The sequence below is a fragment of the Acinonyx jubatus genome, chromosome C1 (assembly GCF_027475565.1).
Source record: "Acinonyx jubatus isolate Ajub_Pintada_27869175 chromosome C1, VMU_Ajub_asm_v1.0, whole genome shotgun sequence".
NCBI classification, from domain to species: Eukaryota; Metazoa; Chordata; class Mammalia; order Carnivora; family Felidae; genus Acinonyx; species Acinonyx jubatus.
Window position 1 is genome coordinate 38,249,531 of NC_069381.1, and position 21,457 is coordinate 38,270,987.

Below are 21,457 nucleotides of genomic sequence, written 5' to 3' on the forward strand. Positions count from 1 at the left end.
GCATCTCTATACACCAACAACAAATGATACTAAAGAGAAATAAAGAAAACAACCCTATTTCCAATAACATCAAAGCCAATAAAACATGTAGGAATAAATTTACCTAAGGAGGTGAAAGATCTGTAGACTGTAGCCTTTAAGACAATGATGAAAGAAATTGAAAAAGACACAAATGCAAAGATATCCTGTGTTCATGTATTGAGAAAATTGGTATTATTAAAATGTCCATACTATTCACTTGGTAATGAGTCCTATCCCAGTGCCGAGAATCTAGCTGCAGAGACCCTGCTGGGCCTAGCTCTTTCGACAGAAAGTCTGCTGCAGAACAGATCAATGTTTGCTCTGCTCTCAGACCTCATAATTCACATATTTGGTTCAACTTAACCATAATCATTGCAAAAATTCATGTGATCTTGGGCCATTAGTTAATGCCAGGGCCCAATTTTTCTCCCAGTTTTATGGATGATGTTTATAACTCAACTCTCAGCCAATCAGCACAGTAGATTTTCCTGGACACAGATACTTCTTCAAAGTCAAGCTCATAGTGATGTAATCACAAAATAAGTAAAGAGATTCTGCTGGGACTTCTGGGTGAGAGTCTCTTGCTTACTCCAATTAGACTAGAATTTGGGGGGATGTAAATTTTGCACCTACAGCCATCTTGAGATCACATGTGACCTGGGAAAGGAGACAACACCAAGCAAGGTGAGTTAAGAGGACAAAAACAGACTAGGTCCTATGAACCCTATATCAAGATGCACAGAAAGACTGACTTATTTCTGGATTATTTACTCATACGAACCAATTAATTGCCTATTTTTCCCTTAAGCTAATTTAGGTTGCTTTTTTAAATGTTTATTTATTTATTTTTGAGAGAGAGAGAGAGAGAGAGAGAGAGAGCGAGAGCAAGTGGGGGAAGGGCAGAGAGCAAAAGAGAGAATCTCGAGCAGGTTCCTACTGTCAGCGCAGAGCCTGGTGCAGGCCTCAAACCCATGACTGTGAGATCATGACCTGAGCTCAAATCAAGAGTTGGACACTTAACCAACTAAGATATCCAGGCACCCCAAGCCAATTTAGGTTGTTATTAAGGACTTCTATTTATATCGTTCCTGTGCCTTAATTTTACTGTTTATGCCTTGAATTCCAGTTTGTCTAGTTCTGAGGCCTGCATTCAGTCTGATGGCCAAGGTCTTATCAGCTCCATTCTGATCTGACTTCCTTCATTCTGATCAGCTATGGTGCCTTTGGATGCCACACCTCCAATACCCCTCCCCAGAGCTCAGCCCACCCATCTGGATGTCCCAAAATGGGATCCTTGAACCCTTCTAATTAACCTTCTCACCTGAGTCCTGGGATATGGCATCTGTAACAGGACAAAGATCCTAGGAACATAGCACTCAGTTTGTCTCTCAGGGACCAGGAGAATAAACAAAACATGTTCTCTTTGCCTTTATATGTTTCTTTGTATGTTTCTAAAATTATTTTACTTAATTAACTTAATAAACCATCTGAGTGACATCCAAGGCTGTTGTGTTTCATCGTTGACATGAGAGAAGGAGGTTGGGGAATGGAGGTGGTAAAATAAATTGATACAAACTTTCTGGAAAATGAGCTGGAAACTAGACACAATAATTCCTTAAACATATTCTTGCTCTCTGGCCCAGTAATTCTACTTCTAAAATGTCCAGGTAAAAACTTATATAAAAGAAGTAAAAAGGTTTTTCCACAAATAGTTTTGTGGTAGAGTTATTTATAAGAGAAAACATCTGGAAATAACATGAATGCACAACAATAGGATGTGGATTTTTATAAACTAGACTATATATAAAAGATGGAAGATACTAGAGCTTTTAAAATAAGTATGCCTTTAAAATGCTCATAAAATGCTCATGGATGTAGTAATTCAAACCCTAGTAATCTATCTTAAGATAATAACCTAAAATGTAGGGAAAATATATACACAAAGATTCATAAATTATTCATAACATCGAGAAACTAGAATTTAAGTTAAATATATAACATTATTGGCATGGGGAAATATTTTTCTTGTAATATTAAGTGAAAAATCAGGATAAAATTTTATATTCTACATGATCTCAACTATGTAAAACAAAATTATACATGCATAGAAAAAAAGGGGAAGAAGTAAATGTGTTAAAATATTAAACAGTGATTGCCTCTGGGAGATAACTGATATTTCATCTTTATAACTTCTCTGTTTTTAAAATTTGCACCATGGGCATGTGCAATTTTTTAATAGAGAAAGTTATTATAAAAAAGATGGTAAGTATGTAAACTACATAGCAACATGAAGATTGTTTATGAAATAATGTTAAGTGAAAAAAGATGTATATAAAAACGTACTGTGATTGCAATTATGTAAATATGTTTCTGCATATAGACAAGAACTGAAAGGGAAAATGTATAAATAGAATTAGGTTTTGTATTGTGCTAACTGTGCTGTGCTGTGGGACTAGGAGTAATTTATTTTTGTTCTTTAAAAATCTCTTTTAAAGTTGTTTTAACGACGTGCATGAATTTTTTGAACTAGCCGCTCTCTGCACATCCATGGTGCTGCTAACCTTCTGGCAGTGAGGCCGGGAGTCATCTGGCTTGGCTTCACTCCTGGTCCTGGCTACCCTGGACGGGTTCCACAGGCCTCCTGTTGGCTCTAAAGATGGTCAGAGGCACAAAACAATGGCTAATTTGGCCTCTCTTGTTTCTTTAGTTTCCAGAGGGGCTGAGTTTATGTCATGGGGGACTTTAATAAAAGACCAAACTCAAACTTGTCATGTCATGGTCAGCAGCCCCAGTCTATCACCACTCAACATATGTATTGCTTTAACAAGGTTAAGAGAGGATTATAAAAGAAAAAAAAAAGGAAGCTTACAAGATTTGCAATCAGAAACAAATCTAGCCATGATTTATTTTCTGGAGGTTTCTATGATGTCTTAGGAAATCAATTGTCTCTTCAGGACATAGCTCAGTTAGTGCGAAAGTCCCAATGACTATGATACTGTGGCATTCCAGACTTTCCTCATCCCCAGGAAAGTGAGTCAATATGAATCCCATCTGGGAAAGAAGACTCCATGGACCAATATTACAAGTGAAGTGATATTTATATGTAGCAGCAGCAGAAAAGGCAAAGGATTTAGAATCAGACAGTTCTGAATTTGAATCCTGATTCCATCACTTATTAACTGTGCTCAAGCAGGCAATTCACATAATTATGCTGCACTTTCATTTCTCATCTTTAAAACAGAAAAGGCGATGCTTGTCTTATGGGGTGGTGGGGGAAATTATGTGAAAAATATATGTAAAGCACTTAACACAGCTCTGGCACTTAGTGCCAGTATTTAGATACTCTCTTAATACTATCCTTCTAGTATATACCATCAAAAAGCTATGACCATTTGACAAGAGTGCCCAGGTAATTCAACAGGGGGAAAACACTCTTTTCAACAAATGGTGCTGGGAAAACCAAACACATTCAAAAGAGGTAAGCTGGACTCCTACCTCACATCATATAAAAAAATTAACTCACAAGAGTACATCTTTATGAATTTAAGTTAGGCAATGTTTTCCAAGATATATCAAAAGTACAAGCAACAAAAGGAAAAAATATAGGTAAATTGAATTTCATAATAGTTACATGCTTCTTTTGCTTCAAAGAACATCAAGCAGGTGAAAAGACAACCCATTTGAAAAAATATTTGCAAATCATATATCTAATAAAAGACCTTATACTCAGAATATATACTTTAAAACTCTTACAATTGAACAATAAAAAGATAAATGTAACTTAATTAAAAATGAGTAAGGAAAAAGAATTTGACTAAACATTTCTCCAAGAAGATATACAAATGGCCAAAAAGCACATGAAAATATGCTCACCATCATTTGTCATTAGCACATGCAAATCAAAACTATAATGAGATACTACTTCACACCCACGAGGATGACTATAATCAAAAGATAGGTGTGATTGGGTGGCTCAGTCGATTAAGTGCCCAACTCTTGGTTTCAGCTCAGGTCATGATCTCATGGTTGTGAGATCAAGCCGTGTGTCATGATCTTATGGTCATGAGATCGAGCCCCACATTGGGCTCAGTTCTGGGCATGGAGTCTGCTTAAGATTCTCTCTCTCTCTGTCTCTGTCTCTCTCTCTCTCTCTCTCCCTCTCCCTCTCCCTCTCTCTCCCCCTCTGCCTTCCCTCACTCACACATGAATGCTCTCTCACTCTCTCTCTCTCTCTCTCTCAAACAAAAGATAGATAATAACAAGTGTCAGAGAGGATGTGGAGAAATTGGATGTGTCCTACATTGCTGATAAGAATGTAAAATGGTACAGCTACTTTGGAAAACATTTTGGCAGTTTCTCAAAATGTATATCCTAACACTTACCATATGACCCAACAATTCTATTTCTAAGGTTTATACCCAAGAGAACTGAAAACACATGTTTACACAAAACTTATACACCAATGCCCATAGCAGCATTATTCATAATAGACAAAAAGTGGAAACAAATGAAATAGAATGGATAAACAAATTGTGATATATCCACACAGAAATATTATTTGGCAATAAAAAGGAATGAAGTACTGATACATACTACAATATGGATGGGCCTGAAAATATTATGCTAAGTGGAAAAGCTAGTCAAGAAAGGCCACATACTGTACAATTCCACTTATATGAGATGTCCAGAATAGGCATATCCATAAGGACAGAAGGTAGATTAGCGGTTTCCAGAGCATGGGGGAAGGCAGAAATAGGAAGTGACTGTTAATGGAGTTTCTTTTTGGAGTGGTGATAATGTTCTGGAATGTAATGGTTATACAACTCTGTGAATATACTGAACCCCACTAAATGATGCATTTAAAAGGTGGATATTATGGCATGTGAATTACATCTCAATAAAGCTATTATTTTATTTTTTAATTTTTTTAATGTTTTTATTTATTTTTGAGACAGAGAGACAGAGCATGAGCAGGGGATGGGCAGAGAGAGAGGGAGACACAGATTCCAAAGCAGGCTCCAGGCTCTGAGCTGTCAGCACAGAGCCCAACGCGGGGCTCGAACTCATGGACTGTGAGATCATGACCTGAGCTGAAGTCGGACACTTAACCAACTGAGCCACCCAGGAGCCCCTATTTTATTTTTTTTTGATGTTTATTTATTTTTGAGAGAGAGAGAGAGAGAGAGAGAGAGAGAGAGAGAGACAGGCAGAGTGTGAGCAGGGGAGGGGCTGAGAGAGAGAGAGAGAGAGAGAGAGACAGAATCCAAAGCAGGCTCCAGGCTCTGAGCTGTCAGCACAGAGCCTGATGTGGAGCTCAAACTCACGAAATGCAAGATCATGACCTCAGCGGAAATTGGAGGCTTAACCGACTGAACCACCCAGGCACCCCAGTAAAGCCATTATTTTAAAAAACCTAAGACCAGCACTCTTAACTTGATAGTAGGAATATAAAAACATTTCTGTAGGTGTGATTAAGGAATCATTGCCAAATATTCTAGTTCTCTGCACTGCAGTCCCCTTCCCTGTGGGAAGAGTATACATCTCCACCCTGTTGAATTTAGGAGTGGTCATATAACTTGCTTCGACCAAGGAAATATGGGTGGAAGTGACCCCTTCCAAATATTTTTAGAGCAAGTACATGGCTCACTGTATCTCTCCCTTTTCACTCTGCCATGATGACCCATGTGGCAGGTGCTGCAATGTCACATATTCACTGGGCACTTACTTGTGCACAATGTTAAATAATTTCCAATTGCCAACATGTGCAAATCTATCCTGAGAGCTTTCTTTGGCCACTGGAACCTGCTATGTCCATACTTCTTGAGCAGATTGGAAGTCTGGAAGGGAATTAGCACACCCACTTTCACTCTCAGTCCTTTGCCTCCCAGAGGGATAACTCGAGGCTTATTTTCCACATTAACTTCCAGGGTTCTCCAGTTTGATTAAGTTCCAGTTGTCCTTAGTGGTAGCTTGCCTCTTCTTCCTTCTCCTCCTTCTCCCTCTCCCTCTCCCTCTCCCTCTCCCTCTCCCTCTCCCTCTCCCTCTCCCTCTCCCTCTCCCTTTCCCTCTCCCTCTCCGTCTCCCTCACCCTCTGCCTCGGCCTCTCCCTCCTTCTCCGTCTCCTCCTCCTCTTTCTTCTTCTTCGTCTTCGTCTTCGTCTTCTTCTTCTTCTCCCTTCTTCTCCCTTCTCCCTTCTTTTCCTGTATTGCTTCCTTGCTTTGCTACCAAGGAAATCTCCGGGATTATGTCCCAAATAAATTACTTGCCCTGAAATCTTTGTCTCAAGGTTTTCTTCTTAGGGAACCCAAACTAAGACACCCAGGTATGTTCCAAAGAAAGAATGCTTGGTCTGGGTGCCAGAATAAAGACGATGTAAAGCAGGGGTGCCTGGTGGGCTCAGTCAGTACAGCATGTGACTCTTAACTTCAGGATCATAAGTTCAAGCCCCACATTGGGTGTGGAGCCTACTGAAATAATAATAATAAAATAAAATAAGATTAAAAAAAAAAGAAGATGTAAAGCAGAGCTGTCTCCAATCCATGTGGGACATGTACCAAAAGTGAGAAATAAGCCTTTGTTTTTTTTTTAGCTTCTGAAATTTTGGTGTCATTGTTACTTCAGCATAATGTAGCCTGTCATGACTGGTGACTTATGTACACCTTTCTCAGTAATTCTCATTCTAGGAATTTTTCCTAGAGAAATAATTAGAGATGCATACAAAAGTCTTTATATAAGAATGTTCACTGTGGTATTATTTATAATTAAATAACTGGATACAATTTAACATATAATAGAGTTTTTATAAATTATAAATATAATGGAATGATTTTAAACTATGTAAAATTCCCTTTTAGAGAATATTTAATAACATTGAAAATGTTCATACTACATTCAAATAAAACAGTTTATATAGTATCATCTGAATTTTATTTTTAAAATTACATATGTATATACATGTGCAAAAAATAATAGTCTCTCTTTGCAGTCTGGTGGTTAGGAGTTTTGCTTGGATAAGAGAAAAATACTTCTTCATACTGCCTCCCTTTTATTGAAAAGGCTATAGGAGAATAAACTTTCCAGAAAGTAAAGAAGAAACTATAGCTGGATTTCTGGGTCAAATGGCTAAATAAATTCATGCTTCAATAAGCCCATTCATTCTCATCAAATAGTAATATTGGATGAAAAAAGAAATGAAAATATGTATTTGGGCTCTCTTGTGAGAGACATGTCCCCACAAAGTTGAAACGTACAGAAATGTGAAAGGTAAGTGGTCCCGAGGCTACTTGCATGCTGAGATCTGGACATAGAAGCAGGAAGTAGCAGCTGAAGTTTGCCTCCTATGGGACAACAGGAACTAACAGTACTCTGGAAGATGAGGATCAGAAACAACATCTTTTTTTTTTTATGTTTATATATTTTTGAGTGACAGAGAGAGAGAGAGACAGACAGACACAGCATGAGCAGGGGAAGGGCAGAGAGAGGGAGACACAGAATGTGGAGCAGGCTCCAGGCTCTGAGCTGTCAGCACAGAGCCTGACATGGGGCTTGAACTCATAGACCGTGAGATCATGACCTGAGCCAAAGTCGGATGTTTAACCAACAGACCCACCCAGGTGCCCCTACATCTTCTGCTTAGAGCTCTAGGGTGGGGCTCTCATGTCTTGAAAGGAGCCTAGGGAAAAAATTAAAAAGGCTGCTGTAGAACTTTCTGGGAAATAGCTCCTTGCACTGCAAGCCTAGAGAGGAGGTGAGGAATATAGATGCAGGAAACAGAAACAATGTCAAGCTCTTCTGCTGACTTTTTGTCACTGGATCTGATATATCCCCACTATTTACCAGGTCCTATACTGAGGTGTGGGTAGAGTTAACAACAAAAACCACCACACAGGGAGATGTGAGCACAGGAGGGGTTGTAGGGGTGGGGCGTTGGGGATGAGGAGAGAGAAAACCAGAAAATTTCCTCCTCAAAGTGCTCTTACAAATTAAAATTTCAAAATGCATGAAGAAATTAAATGCTAAAAATGATACAAAACAAAATTAACAATTATAACTTGAATTCACTCCAGATGAAACTTATTTTATAGAACAGTCAGAGATTTTAAAATAAGCATATTGAGGATGTTCAGAGAAACAAACGAAGGCATTAAAACAGAATAAGAAATTATGAAACAGAATAGGCAGAAATAAAACAAGAACAGGTGGATATGAACAAAATTAGAAATCTTGGAAATTAAAAATATATAGTCATTGAAATATTGAAAAAGACAGGGAAAAGAGTCTAGACTAGACATGGTCAAAAAGTGAATTTATAAATGCAAGTTACTTGTGGGGAACTCAGAATTAGTGCGGTAAGACAAAATGATAAAAATTATGAAAAACAAATTATGAAAAACAGGCATGGTGGGCCACTTGAGAAAATCCAACAGTCATCTAATAGAAATTCTTGAAGAAGAGAGTTAGAGGAATAAGGGAAAAGTAGTATTTGAAGAGAAATTTTGCCAATAATTTCTGAGAATTAAAGAAACACATAGATTCTCAGGTGGAAGTATACTCAGAGTACCAAGCAGGGTAAATAGAAATGAATTCATATCTATTTACAGAAAAAAAAAAAAAAATCCCACCCAAACCAAAAACAGAACATTAAGATTTTCAATCTTGAAATCTACCAAAAAAGATAAGTTATCAAAAACAATTAAATAATTGGGGTGCCTGGGTGGCTCAGTCCGTTGAGCGTCTGGCATCCATCCGCTCAGGTCATGATCTCAAGGTTTGTGAGTTCCAGCCCGCCGCGGGCTCTGTGCTGACAGCTCAGAGCCTAGAGCCTGTTTCGGATTCTGTGTCTCCCTCTCTGCTCCTCCCCTGCTCGTGCTCTGTCTCTCTCTCAAAAATAAATAAACATTAAAAATTTTTTTTAAAAACAAATAATGGAAGACTTTTCATCAGCAATTATGTATGTCAGAAAACAAGTTTTAAAAGTCTTCAAAGTACAAAGGAAATTTCTCAAACTAGAATTTATACCTAGCCAAACTATTATTCCAGAGAGAAGTCAAAATAAGGACAAACATATATTAAGAGGGTTGCCTGTGGACTCTCACTAAATAGCTATTAAAGGATTCACTTTGGGGTATGTGGGTGGCTCAGTCAGTTAAGCAGCTGATTTTGGCTCAGGTCATGATCTCATGGTTCCTGAGTTCAAGGCCCATATCAGGCTCCTCCTGATTGGGATTCTCTCTTTCTCTTTCTCTCTTTCTATAGCTTCCCTACTTGTGTATGCGTGTGCGCTCTCTCTCTCTCAAAAGAGATAAGTAAATTAAAGAAAAAAAAAAGGATTCACTTTAATAAGGTAACAGGAAATCTTGATACATAATAAGAACACAAAATTTATAAGCTGTGTAGGAAAAGTAAATTAGTTCAGTACTGTTAGTAATTCATTGTTTTTCTTTTTTGCAACAGTTTAACTGAGAAGTCTAAAATAATAATAATTAGGTGGTGACAGGACAGTGTTCAATAGGTGGTTAAAGCATGTTTACATATGGGTAACCCATTGTCTCAGCACCATACAACAACTAGTCTTTTTTTTTTTTAAGTTTATTTATTTATTTGAGTTGTCTTTACTGCCAACGTGGGCTCGAGCTCACGACCCTAAAATCAAGAGTTGCACTCTCTACCAACTGAGCCAGTCAGGCACCCCAACTAGTTTATCTTTTATTCAGCTTATTATGAAGGCTAATTTTGTGAAAGGCTGTAGATTTTGTAAGAAAATATATAATCAAATGTACATCCAAAGGTAATCAGTTAAAGTCAGAAATAAAATCAATAGCATCCAAATCTGTAGATTGGGTAGGGGGAAAGCAAGTAATATATAAAACATAATACCAAAAAAGGGAGGACAAGAGAAAAAAAATAAAATAAATGATAGACAGAAAGCACAAATATGGTAGCAGATATTTATCCAAATATATCAGTAATTATAATAAATACAAATAGATTAAATTCACCTGTCACAATACATAGATTATTGGATTTTATTTAAAAAAAAACAACAGATACCAGTATTTCCAAAAGATTTCCATAAAAGGGAAAAGGAGAAGGATATCTCCCTACTAATTATAAAGATAATGTTAAAATTAAGATGTATTATAAGTAAGACAGTGTGGAGTTAATTCAGAGTAAGTGTGGTAGACCAATGGAATAATACAGAGACCTCAGAAACAGATTCTGTATATAGGATAATTTCTATATGATAGGCATGTAATTGCTTATAAGTGGGAGAAGGGATGCAGTAGTTGTTGTATGGTGCTGAGACAATGGGTTATCCATATGTAAACAAAAAAAAATAAGTAAATCCCTAAGTCATATTATACAAAAGATCATTACTAAATGAGATAAAGACTCAGTATGAAATAAAACTTGACAATTCTTAGAGGTAAATACAGAAGAGTATGATATCCAGGGAAGGAAAGATTTCTTACATAAGTCACAAAAGCAAAGCAAGAGGTTGATAAATTTAACTCCATTAAATTTTTAAAAATCTTCCATGTAAAAGTACATTATTAATAAAAAAAAAAAACCCACCACAAGCCCCAGTCTGGGAGAAGATATTTGCAATGCATATAAGTGACAAAGTATTGATATTTGGAATAATAAAGGATTATAAATCAATAAAAAGAAACAACAAATCAATGGAAAATGGAAAAAGGATATGAAAAGTCAATTCACCAAAGAAGAAACCAAAGTGGTCAATAAACATTTGAAAAGATACTCAACCATCAGTAATCAGGGAAACAAATATTATAAAAACAATCGGATACCATTTCACATTTATCATGATGAGTGGTAAAATTTTGTAAGCCTGACAATTCCAAGTATTAAGGATTTAAGGAAATGGAAACCCTTACACTTTTCCATTGGAAGCATGTATTTGTTCAACTACCTTGGAAAACAACTGGCCGTAATTACATAGTAAATTTGAACATGCACAATATCAAGAATTCCTCTCCTAACTATATGCCCTAGAGAAATTCTCATGGTTATACACAGGAGTAATGCACAAAAGCACTCTTTGTAGCATTGCTTGCCATTATAAAAAACTGAAAATAGCCTAAATTATGATCAAAAAAATGGATAAATAAATTGCAATGCAATCATATGTGGAATACTATATAGCAGTTAAAATGAATGAACCAGTAGTATATGTATCTACATGAATCAATCTGTACAATATAATAATGAGTAGGGGAAAAGTCACAGAATGCCATTTACAGTGTGGCATCACTTAGAGGAATTTGTAAAAGAACACCAGTTATAGCTACTTTATTTTTATATACACAGATACGGAAAAAAATAGAATTTATTATAGTGGTTACCTGTAGAGTGAAGGGAGAAAGCTGCAATCAGTAAGAGTATAGAAAAGTCTCAACTAGATCTATAAATTTTTCAAATAGGGGACTCTGTGGCATTGATGGCTCAATATTGATATGATAAAGCCAACATGTTTGGTGGAGCAGGGAGGGCAATAAAGGCTGTTCATTATATCTCTACTCTTTTCTGTATATTCAAAATTATTCACAGTAAAAAAAATAAGAAAAGAAGATAACACAGATTATTAAGGCTTCCAAATTCCCAACCTGCACTTCTGAAAGCTCTTAGTATATGAAGAGTGGCACCATCAGATTGAAGCTCTGTGTGGAGGATGGTGGTGAGGAGTACAGACAAGCTAATACCTCCCACTGACGGCCCCAGAGAGGTAGCAAGCCCGCTGTTGCTGCTACAGCTTCTGGAGATAGGGAATAGGGATGATATGAAAAGCGAGGGATGGTCAGTCGCAATGGAGGAAAGTGCTTTTGACATGGGATAGAAGTTGTCCAGATAATACCTGGTCTAATGGTGCTTCCCAATCTTTCCATGTCATGGCGCATATGGATATTTGTCCTGTACAATGGAGTGAGACTACCACCCTGGAGGCTCCAGTTACTCAAGTCCTACCTGTGCCCCTGAGAGGTAAGTGGATCAATATCTCACAGGTGCAAATCTCACAATAATATCACACAAAGGTAGCCTACTTGCAGTACACAGTGTGCCATGCTATACCTTTTGGGAAGCTTTTACCCAGGAGACATTTTAGATAATATCTAAAAGTAGGTAAAATTATAAACCATTCCAAACTCTGGCAGCGCTTATTATTCTGCAATTCTATAGCTCTTCAAAAGGAGTACACTCAGAGTCACTACTACTCTGCTTGAATTTGTGCAGCAGCAATTAGGAACAGAAAGAGCTAGCACAAAAGAACTACAGTAAACAGGGTCTAAAGACATATCAAGAGTCCCCTCCAATTCATATGTCTGCATCATATCAGGATGTAACAAGATGAAACTGGAATGTGGAAACAGGCAATCTGGGTTAGCACATGTGGAGTAGAATAGTGCACAATTACAATGGACAGAAACCAAAGAAGGACAGAGATATTCCCTCACCAGCACCTTGCTGGGAGGGATTGGTAGGTCACATGTCACACACGTGAGCCACTCTAGTTATGTTAGCCCATGATTTGAAATTTCTATATGTTAATCATATATGCATTGAACATAGCTCATCTATAGAGCAGATTAAACATTTTTAAACCACTTAATCTCTGTTCTTCTAAAGTCCTAAGCTCAAAAAGCTCTATTAGATGGAAATACGGTAAGGTCACCTGAACTGGGTAGATACAACTTACATTTGTAGTCACTGTCTTTTACCTCAGTGACTGAGACCAGATGACTAGCCTTTGTGCTAAGATAGTGCCTGCAGAGGGCAGTTTCTCAATCTCTTTGTAAGTGAGCCAGCTGGCACCCAGGTACAGCATGACAAGCTTGGTGAGAGCCAGAGATACCATGGTATAGACATATTGGATGCCAAGATATTGAAATGCCTCCATATTTATCAGTAATTAAGCCACTCCTAGAGTCCCCAACCCTGCCATATGACCACTCTACCACATTTGCCCCTCCCTCACAATCCCATATCCCTCCAGTCCAGTAACCAAAGTGTTAATGTCTAGCACAGCAGGGGTTCACCAGCATTGCTAAATATTTTGAATGGATAAAGATGACCCACCACACCCATTCTTGAAAGCTCACTAACTCTGCTGGCATCATCATCCTCTTGGATCCCAAGAGAGAATAGCAACTTTTGTTGGCCAGTTTTGCCTCAAGTTCCCAAACCAAAATAAAATACCTCTCTGGAAAAACTAAACTGCTCAACCACTCTCTAGGCTAGATGCCAGGCCTAGGGGGAAGAATTCCCATGGCCACAGCTTTGTTGGGGAACTTGAATTTCCCCTAAAGCGAGACCAGAGTTATTCTGACCTTCAGCACAGAATACCAAACCTAATCACTTTTCCAGACTAGTCCTTCCTCATAAGCCATCCTTCCTCCATTCCATGCCCCCTGCCAGGCAGCTTTCCTGCTCCCCATGATTTCGAAACTCATTTCTCATGCGACCAAGACATTTCCTTGACACTTGAGTCCATTGAACGATCTGGGGAGAATTTGGCCCTGGAATATGTAGCAACATCAGATTATCAGTCCTGCCATCTGCAGAGTCAAGAGGAGGCAGCACAGAGCTGGGGCATGGGGGTAGGAAATGCCTGTGAGGCAGAGAATGAAGGGAGAAGCATTGTTCATGGCACTAAGAGTTCTGCTGTTCATCCAGGGAGTCAAAGGAGGAAGGCAGGAATTGCACTTGGATAGGCAAACAGGCATCGCTTTGGGAAATAAGGGAAAAGCCAAAGCAGAACGGCTGCACCTACTCACCAGGGCTGGTGATTGTCAGGAGGTCAAGCTGCCGCTGTTGCTGCAAAAGAAAACATACTATGAGATCACTAAATTGAGCGAGAGCGAACTGTGCTTAGCAGCTTAGGGTGGACACACAAAAGGGATATTCAGATACACAGAGCAGGGTATAAAGGGGAGAATGTGGTGCTTGCTCACAATTCTGCAGAGAGGCATTGCACCCTAGAGACAAAGGGAATGGATGGCTTTTTTGTTCATCCTTGTATAGTCAGAGGTGAGAGGCCTTAAAGGTCTTCCAGTCAAACCTATTTTATACCTAGGGAAAGGCCATGAGCTCATGTCCTCTGTACGAGATGCCCTTTGTTCATGCTAGCCCCACTGTTTAAGTATCTCATATCTTGGCAATCCTCTTTGCATGGGTCCCTACATCACTGTCACCCTCCTCATATTCCTTTCTAACCAAGGTACTCCTGGGCTGGTTTATTTATTTAATTTGCTCAGCAATGCTATGACAATTTTAATTACTGATGATGAAACCATTTCTTTTCTAACTGAATCCTCATATCTTTGTAACATATAACAATCATAGCAAAAGTATCTGCCTGGTGCACTAGTCCATATGGGTGAGGCTGCTTATGTTTGTAGGCAATTGGCCCTGGCTACCCCAAGGGCTGAGGAGATCAATATCTCAGTAGGCTTGCCCCACATTACAGCATACCTACAGGAAAGCTCTGTCCTGAATTGGATGTCATGGGAACCTGAGGTTGGAGAAGTGGGTATTGGAGGCTGGGAGTGGGGCAGTGAGCAACTGTCTTAAAGACTTAAGCCAGGATTTCTTAAGCCCCAGATGACTTCTTTCTCTTCCCTACACTTGATTTTCCATAAATAGTCCCAGAAATCTGTATTTTTTTTCTCCAAAAGGGTACAAGCAAACAAGAACCATTGCTCTAGGCTACATCTCGTAGTGACTTCTGATTACCCAGTATTTCTTCTAATAGATCCTTTGCCATAGTTCACCTTACCTGCATTTCCCTATTTATCTTGTCTTTCTCCAAGAATGGGGAATGGCTTATTGAAATTCTGCTTAAGCAGAAACGAGAAGGCAGAAACATTTTTTGAGTGCCAACTATAGGCCAGGCACAGTACTGGGTGCTTTGATGTGTCATGTCTTTTCATACTCTTGGCAATCCTACAGGGTTTGTATTATACAGAGAAGTGGCATGAAATTCAGAAAGGAAAATTATCTTCCAAGAGCACCTCTTCATTAAATGGAAGGGCCCGGATTAGAATTTAGTCAGTTCTAATGCTGGCCTGAAAGCCCCAAATATGACAATGTACATAAATCATTATGATGGTGCCTGATACTTAATAGGTGCTCACCTAAAAGATATTCAGTACTGATGTTGTTGTTGTTACTATAGACCACATGACCCTTGGTTTATATAAGTTACCTCTTCCTTTTTCATAGAATTATGGATACTTGGAGCTCAAAAGTCACTGAGTTTGACCTGCTACCAGGTCAGGAATCCCTTCTGCAATGGCCCCACATTGCTTGTTTCATCCCTTTTCTTGATGGGGAGTTCATTACTTCTTATCAGTTGGATAGCTGTACTTTGATCAGGGTTAAAAGCTGCTTTCATATGACACCATTACTGTGTCTAGCTGCCTCAGCCCATGACAAGAGTTTGGACATCTGAAGATCTGTGTCTTCTCTCCAGTCTAAATATGCCTAGTCCCTGTGTCCTTTCCTCATAAGACATGGTCTCAAATCTCCTCGCCCTTATGGTCTCTCTCCTCCTCTGTTTGACTTTGATCTGTCCCAGTCAAAACCTCTTTAAGATCTCTGTACCCTTTACTTCAATGACTTCTCATGAGCCTGAAAGAAGTCCCTTAAGGACTTCTCAATCAACATCACTGTTTTCCTGCTATTTCATAACTCATTCCAGGTGACATTTCCAAGCAAACAATGCAACTCCAAGATGTCACTGACCTACATTGTGAACACACATCCTCACTCTGAAAAGAAACACACACCCACACACACGGGCTAGAAGGAATGCTGGAGCCAGACTGCCTTCCCTCCCAAACGCAGAACCAGGCCAGTGGCACAACTGGCTCAAGCTGCCATTGCCAAGGCCAACCTGTGTGGCTCAGCACTTCTCTCATGCTTGAGGAAAGAAAACAACGCATCCTTCTATTTTTCTATAAGTTTGACTTTGTGATGACTGATGTTGGTGAAAGATTATTTATCTGAGAAGTGTCTATTTCCTAATTAAAGAGCTATCTGTAAATAGTGACTGTGTCCAAGGTCCAGTAGAGAAAAAAGGGAAGAAAATATGACAGGAGGCAGACAGACATGGGCTTGTGCCTTGGCTTCTCTGTGGGGTTTGGATAGTGTCCTCGATGTCTCTGGCCTCAAACTTCACACCTGTAAAATGAAAGTGAGTGAAACACCTTCAGGGATAGGGAGTCAAGTATAACAAGGTGCCGAGCTTGTGGGCTCCCTCTTCTGGTGTAGAGACTTACCTGAGACTCCCTATGGCCAAAGCACTGAGGGCTAAAGAGCAGAGAGAGAATGTAAAAGGGACCACATCTCACTTCCCTCTCATATTGCAATTTTCAGTGTCTTTCTCACTAGTTGGAGAGCATCATAAGGGCTAGAAGATGTATTATTCAGTCCATGGTATATAGTAGCCCTCAGTAAGCATTTGCTAAATTCAACTGAAGCATTCCTGGAATCCACATTATTCTTTTAACCCTCTCCCCATGCCTTTGATCATGCCATTCTCTCTGCCTAATCTTTCATGACCTTTGATCTTCATGGAAGTCCTCTCTTACTGCTCAAGATGTCCATGAGATCTTCTTTGCATGCCAACTTCCAAACCTAACCCCCTTCTTTCAACAGAATAGTCCACACATTGCTCTTCCAATGAATCTTGTAAAACCAACCTTTTGTATCATGCTCTGTTTTAACTGTCTGTTTCTTCTGTTTCAATCTCAGGAGGTCCTTACTCAAGGGTAAGACTGTCATTCCATCTCTCTATCTCCAGTGCCAGTGCAAAGGTCTGGAAGGAATGTTTTATGTCATATGGTTCAAATGATTCAACTATTCTGTCATTCCCTCTACCACAGCCCTGTTAGGTAAGAATTAATCAGCCTGGAAAGTAACCATGCCCCTTCCTCCACAGGGCTTTGCCTCTGCCACGCCTTTAGGCTTACTTTGCCTTTATGATTTTGTTCCTACCATCTTCGCAGACAGCAATACTGGCTATCCACTTCTTGTGGGAGACTTTCCTTCTTTTACTCTCACCCACAGGATCACTGGCTCTCTTAGACTCCAACAGCTCCTACTGTCTGTACTACTGCTGTGGTGATGAATTACATCTAACCTGGTGACAAGCCCACTTAACCTACAGTTCACAGACATATGTGTGCACCACCTAGTGGCCCAAGCAGGTAAGTGTAGGCTATTGTTTAACCTGTAGCTCTTAGGATTGCAAACTCTGCCTGTTCTACATGCAAGTAAAAATGGAAAAAATAAAAATAAAAATTCTTGAAGTGTACTTTCAAGAATCACTGTGCAGTGGGTTTTACCTAAGAAACTGGAATATTCAAATAATTCTCTCAAAGTCCTTCAAAAATAAAAGGAATGGAATGAAAGATAAATTTTTCATTACTAAATGGCCTGCCTAGTATCATCATTTGAGAGCGCCAGTGAAAACTGTATGGCATTTGTAAAATTAGGGCACCTGATTTGTGGAATTTCATCAATAATGTATAGTGAGTTATATATAGAAAGGGGTATGTTGGACATGAAGAATTACCAAAAATTAACAAATTATAATAAGTTACCAACTGAGAGAGATAAGGGTCTTCCATATGGAAAGGATATATGATCTAACCATTTGGATGGTAGAATATGCAATGTTAGCTGGAGGAAATGAAGTCAGCTAGCTGGGCAGCAGATTTGGTAGGTCGAGGGCGCTTGCTGGCTGAGAGCTGACCAGCTGAACCACCAGCCGACCATAAGCTACTGTCTCGGGAAGGCAAGGCCTTCACATGCATGGTAGTGGTAGTGTGTGTGTGTGTGTGTGTGTGTGTGTGTGCATGCACACATGCGCGTGTGTGTGATGTGAGAAATGTGGAAGGAGAATGTTCCTTCTCAGGTAAGGAATTCCATGCCTACACAGAGGGAAATGTGTCCCGTTGGGCCTGCATGGTATTCCGTGAACTTCTGGAGGAGTGTGGCATAAACTTAGAAGCTGATGTATAGACTCTGGACTGTGTATGAATCCTGCGTCCAGCCTTCCCTAGTAAAAGTGTTGCCTTGTAGACATTCAGCAGAAACCCATTTCTATGCTTAACCACCATGTTGTAAATTCTGAGTCATGACTCAATAAAGTCCATGGGGGTTGGGGGTTCCAAGGTCAACAAGAACAATCTCAGCATTTGGTGCAAGCCAGGGATGGCCAGAGTATCTAGAGTGGATGCTTAAGGAATTGTCGACCAGCACACATGCTCTAAAAGTTATCTAAAAGTTATCTTTATTCTCCCATGCATACAGTCGAAGCTGTTTTGTTATCCCAATATCGTGTCACCTCTGGTCACAGATGATTGCCCCGAGGGTGGAAATATTGAAAGGTGAGTCAGTTAGAAACCTTCTCCAGGAATTTCAGACCTATTATGGGTTCTATTATTCTCAGTGAAAACTATTGTTGTCTCAAGTTGAAGAACCTATCTTCAAAAATTTTGTAATTATGGGGGAGCCTCGGTGGCTCAGTGGGTGAAGCATCCAGCTCTTGGTATCAGTTCAGGTCATGATCTCATGGCTTCGTGGGTTCAAGCCCTGCATTGGGTTCTATGCTGGCAGCATGGAGCCTACTTGGGAGTCTCTCTCTCTGCCTCTCCCCCACTTGTGCTTTCTCCTCTCTCAAAATAAACAAACAAACTTAAAAATTTTTTTGTAAATATGAAAACAATATATGCTTATTTTTATCATTTTCCAAATTTTCAGAAAATTGAGAAAGTAAAAATTAACAAAATCCCATCACTGAAAGAGAGCCATGGTTAGCATTTTGGTGTACTTTCTTGTCATCTTTCTTGCTTGTGTTTAATTTAATGAGATCATATTTATATGCAATAAATGAAATACTTTTTAATTTAATGCAACATTATATTTTTTGTCCCAGGCTGAGTCTTTGTTTTGAAGTATAAGAGTGTAAGTCACATATATTTCTTGTGAAAATGAATATGTTTGCTCTTAAAACTGTGGTTTTGTTTCTAGCCCCTTTTTCAGGGAAGGTGACATTAATCAGCAAGATAATCAATAGAATACCAGCTGGTTACTTTGTTACAAGGAGGCAGTTTGAAAAGCCCAGCAACTGCAGCCTAGTGATGTAGTCAAAGTCCTATGCATATGGGAGAGACTCTTCCAGGCAATATCCAATCTGGAAGATGTTCTTTTTTCATATCTGAAGCCCCTCTCACTGCAGTTACAGAAACTATTTTGTAGAAAGAGTTCCAGACTCCAAATGAGACAAAGGTGTGAATCCTAATTCTATCATTGCTGAGCAGTGTTATCCTAGGCATGCTACTTAAGCTAGCTGAAAATTAGGTACATCATCCATAAAGAGTGTAGACCAACTTCCAGGAGCCTAATAGGAAGGAGAAGGCGTGAGAAAGAGAAAGAATCACTCTGAACATGGGCAAGGGGGAGGAAGGACACCAGGTAGAGTGGGGAGCACTCTGGTTGACAGCCAGGATTTCTGAGTGCCAGCTCCAGTTCTGGTTGAGACTTTCGGCTTCTCACCATATGGCCTACCACAGCATCTTTTTTTTTTTTTTAATTTTTTTTTTTTAACGTTTATTTATTTTTGAGACGGAGAGAGACAGAGCATGAACAGGGGAGGGGCAGAGAGAGAGGGAGACACAGAATCTGAAACAGGCTCCAGGCTCTGAGCTGTCAGCACAGAGCCCGATGCGGGGCTCGAACTCACGGACCACGAGATCATGACCTGAGCCGAAGTCGGACGCTTAACCTACCGAGCCACCCAGGCGCCCCTGGCCTACCACAGCATCTTAACTGGCCTCCCTGCTTCAAGTCTGGTCTCTTCCATTCATCTACATTGCAGCTGCACCTGGAGTGAACTTTCTAGAATGCACAGCTTAAAACTCATCAGGCCTCTTACAGGAAAAAGTGTAACCTTTGAACTGTTATTGGACAAGTTCCGTAACCTGGCTCCTGCCTTCTAGCTCCTGTTCTCTCAGACTCTGAGCTCCAACCACTTGTATTTCCCCAAATTTGGTATGCTCTCCCCTTTAGGCTTTTGTACAATTCCCTCTTCTTGGAACAATAATCCTACACCCAACCTGCTTTGCCTGGCTAATTCTTACTTGTTACCCAGTTCTTTTTTTTTTTAAGTTTATTTTTATTTATTTTGAGAAAGTTTGAGAAAGATACAGAGAACAAGTGGGGGAGGGGCACAGAGAGAAGGAGACAGAATCCCAAGCGGGCTCCACATTGTTGGTGCAGAGCCCAATGTGGGGTTCAAACTCAGGAACCATGAGATCATGACCTGAGCCAAAATCAAGAATCAGACGTTCAACCGATTGAACCACCCAGGTGCCTGCCCTATTTGTTACCCAGATCTTGACTCACATACCACGTCTTCTGTAAAGTCCATCTAGACCTGCCAAGGCTGGACAGGATCTTGTCCTTATGCCCCTGACCTTCCCCATCAGAGCATCATCACGCTGCATTTCCCCGGCCTATTTACTCCTCTGTCCTCTCCCTTGGTTGTGTGAGCTCCCTGCTCCCTGAAGGCAGGGGCTGTGTCATCATTCCTTCTCTCCTCTCAGGCACTAGCCCAGTGTCTGAACAATAGATATTGTCCCATAAAGATCTGCTGATCACCTGTTACCAGAATGACAGCTAGACAGGGTCCTACTGCACAGGTCATCAGAAGAGGCCTTTAGTTTTGTCTGCCTCTCTCCCAGTAGACACACTCATACACTGGCCCCAGAATCTTTCTCAAAATTCTCTCTTTCTGCCTTGGGGACCTAGGGATTGGACCACAGACAATTTGGCCTTCTTCATCTGGATGGGTAATTATGAGACTATGGTTAAAAATGGACTTTTCATTTTGGTCACGAACTGCATTGCAATTACTTCTCAGAATGAGAAAGGGACGTGGTGTTCTGGGAGCTCGGGGCTGGTTTGATGTGTGGGGTTCTGCGTGGTAGAGGAGAATAGTCGCTGATTATGTGTTCTGTTTTGCTTTCTGTGTTTCGTGCAGAATAGCTATTTGGGGAAAAGTCAGTCTTTCATGGCATAGACTGGAGATGATTTAGACAAGAGCACCAGTGGCCCTGTGCATTCTCCTGTCACTCCATAAGCTGGCCATCCTGGAGAAGACCTGAGGATCAATGCCTTCTGAAAACAGGGGGCACAGGGGCACAGACACACATCTGGAATCAGGGCTCAGGCCTCTCCTTTTCCTGCGACCCCACTGCCCTGTTTAGTTCCTCCCCTCCCCAGCCATAGCCACATTCAAGGCATCTAGGGTTCTCACACCCCCTCCCTGCCCTGCCCCCTGGCAAAACCTGCTCCCTAGAAAAGGATTTCACGTGCCGTTGGCCTCTCTCTAAACTCGCTGCTTCTGATC

The 21,457-nt window shown here is 40.1% G+C and overlaps 1 protein-coding gene across 6 annotated transcripts in view; it reads right to left on the reverse strand.

Annotated features, from left to right (window-relative positions):
* Window positions 1-21,457, reverse strand: part of LOC106973620 (BEN domain-containing protein 5) — a 1,423,832-nt gene that overhangs the window by 317,733 nt on the left and 1,084,642 nt on the right. For all 6 annotated transcript variants that reach the window (XM_027059241.2, XM_027059240.2, XM_027059242.2 and 3 more), the window contains exon 6: window positions 13,815-13,854. In XM_027059241.2, the coding sequence (XP_026915042.1) occupies window positions 13,815-13,854 (40 nt within the window). The remainder of the gene's footprint in view (window positions 1-13,814; window positions 13,855-21,457) is intronic.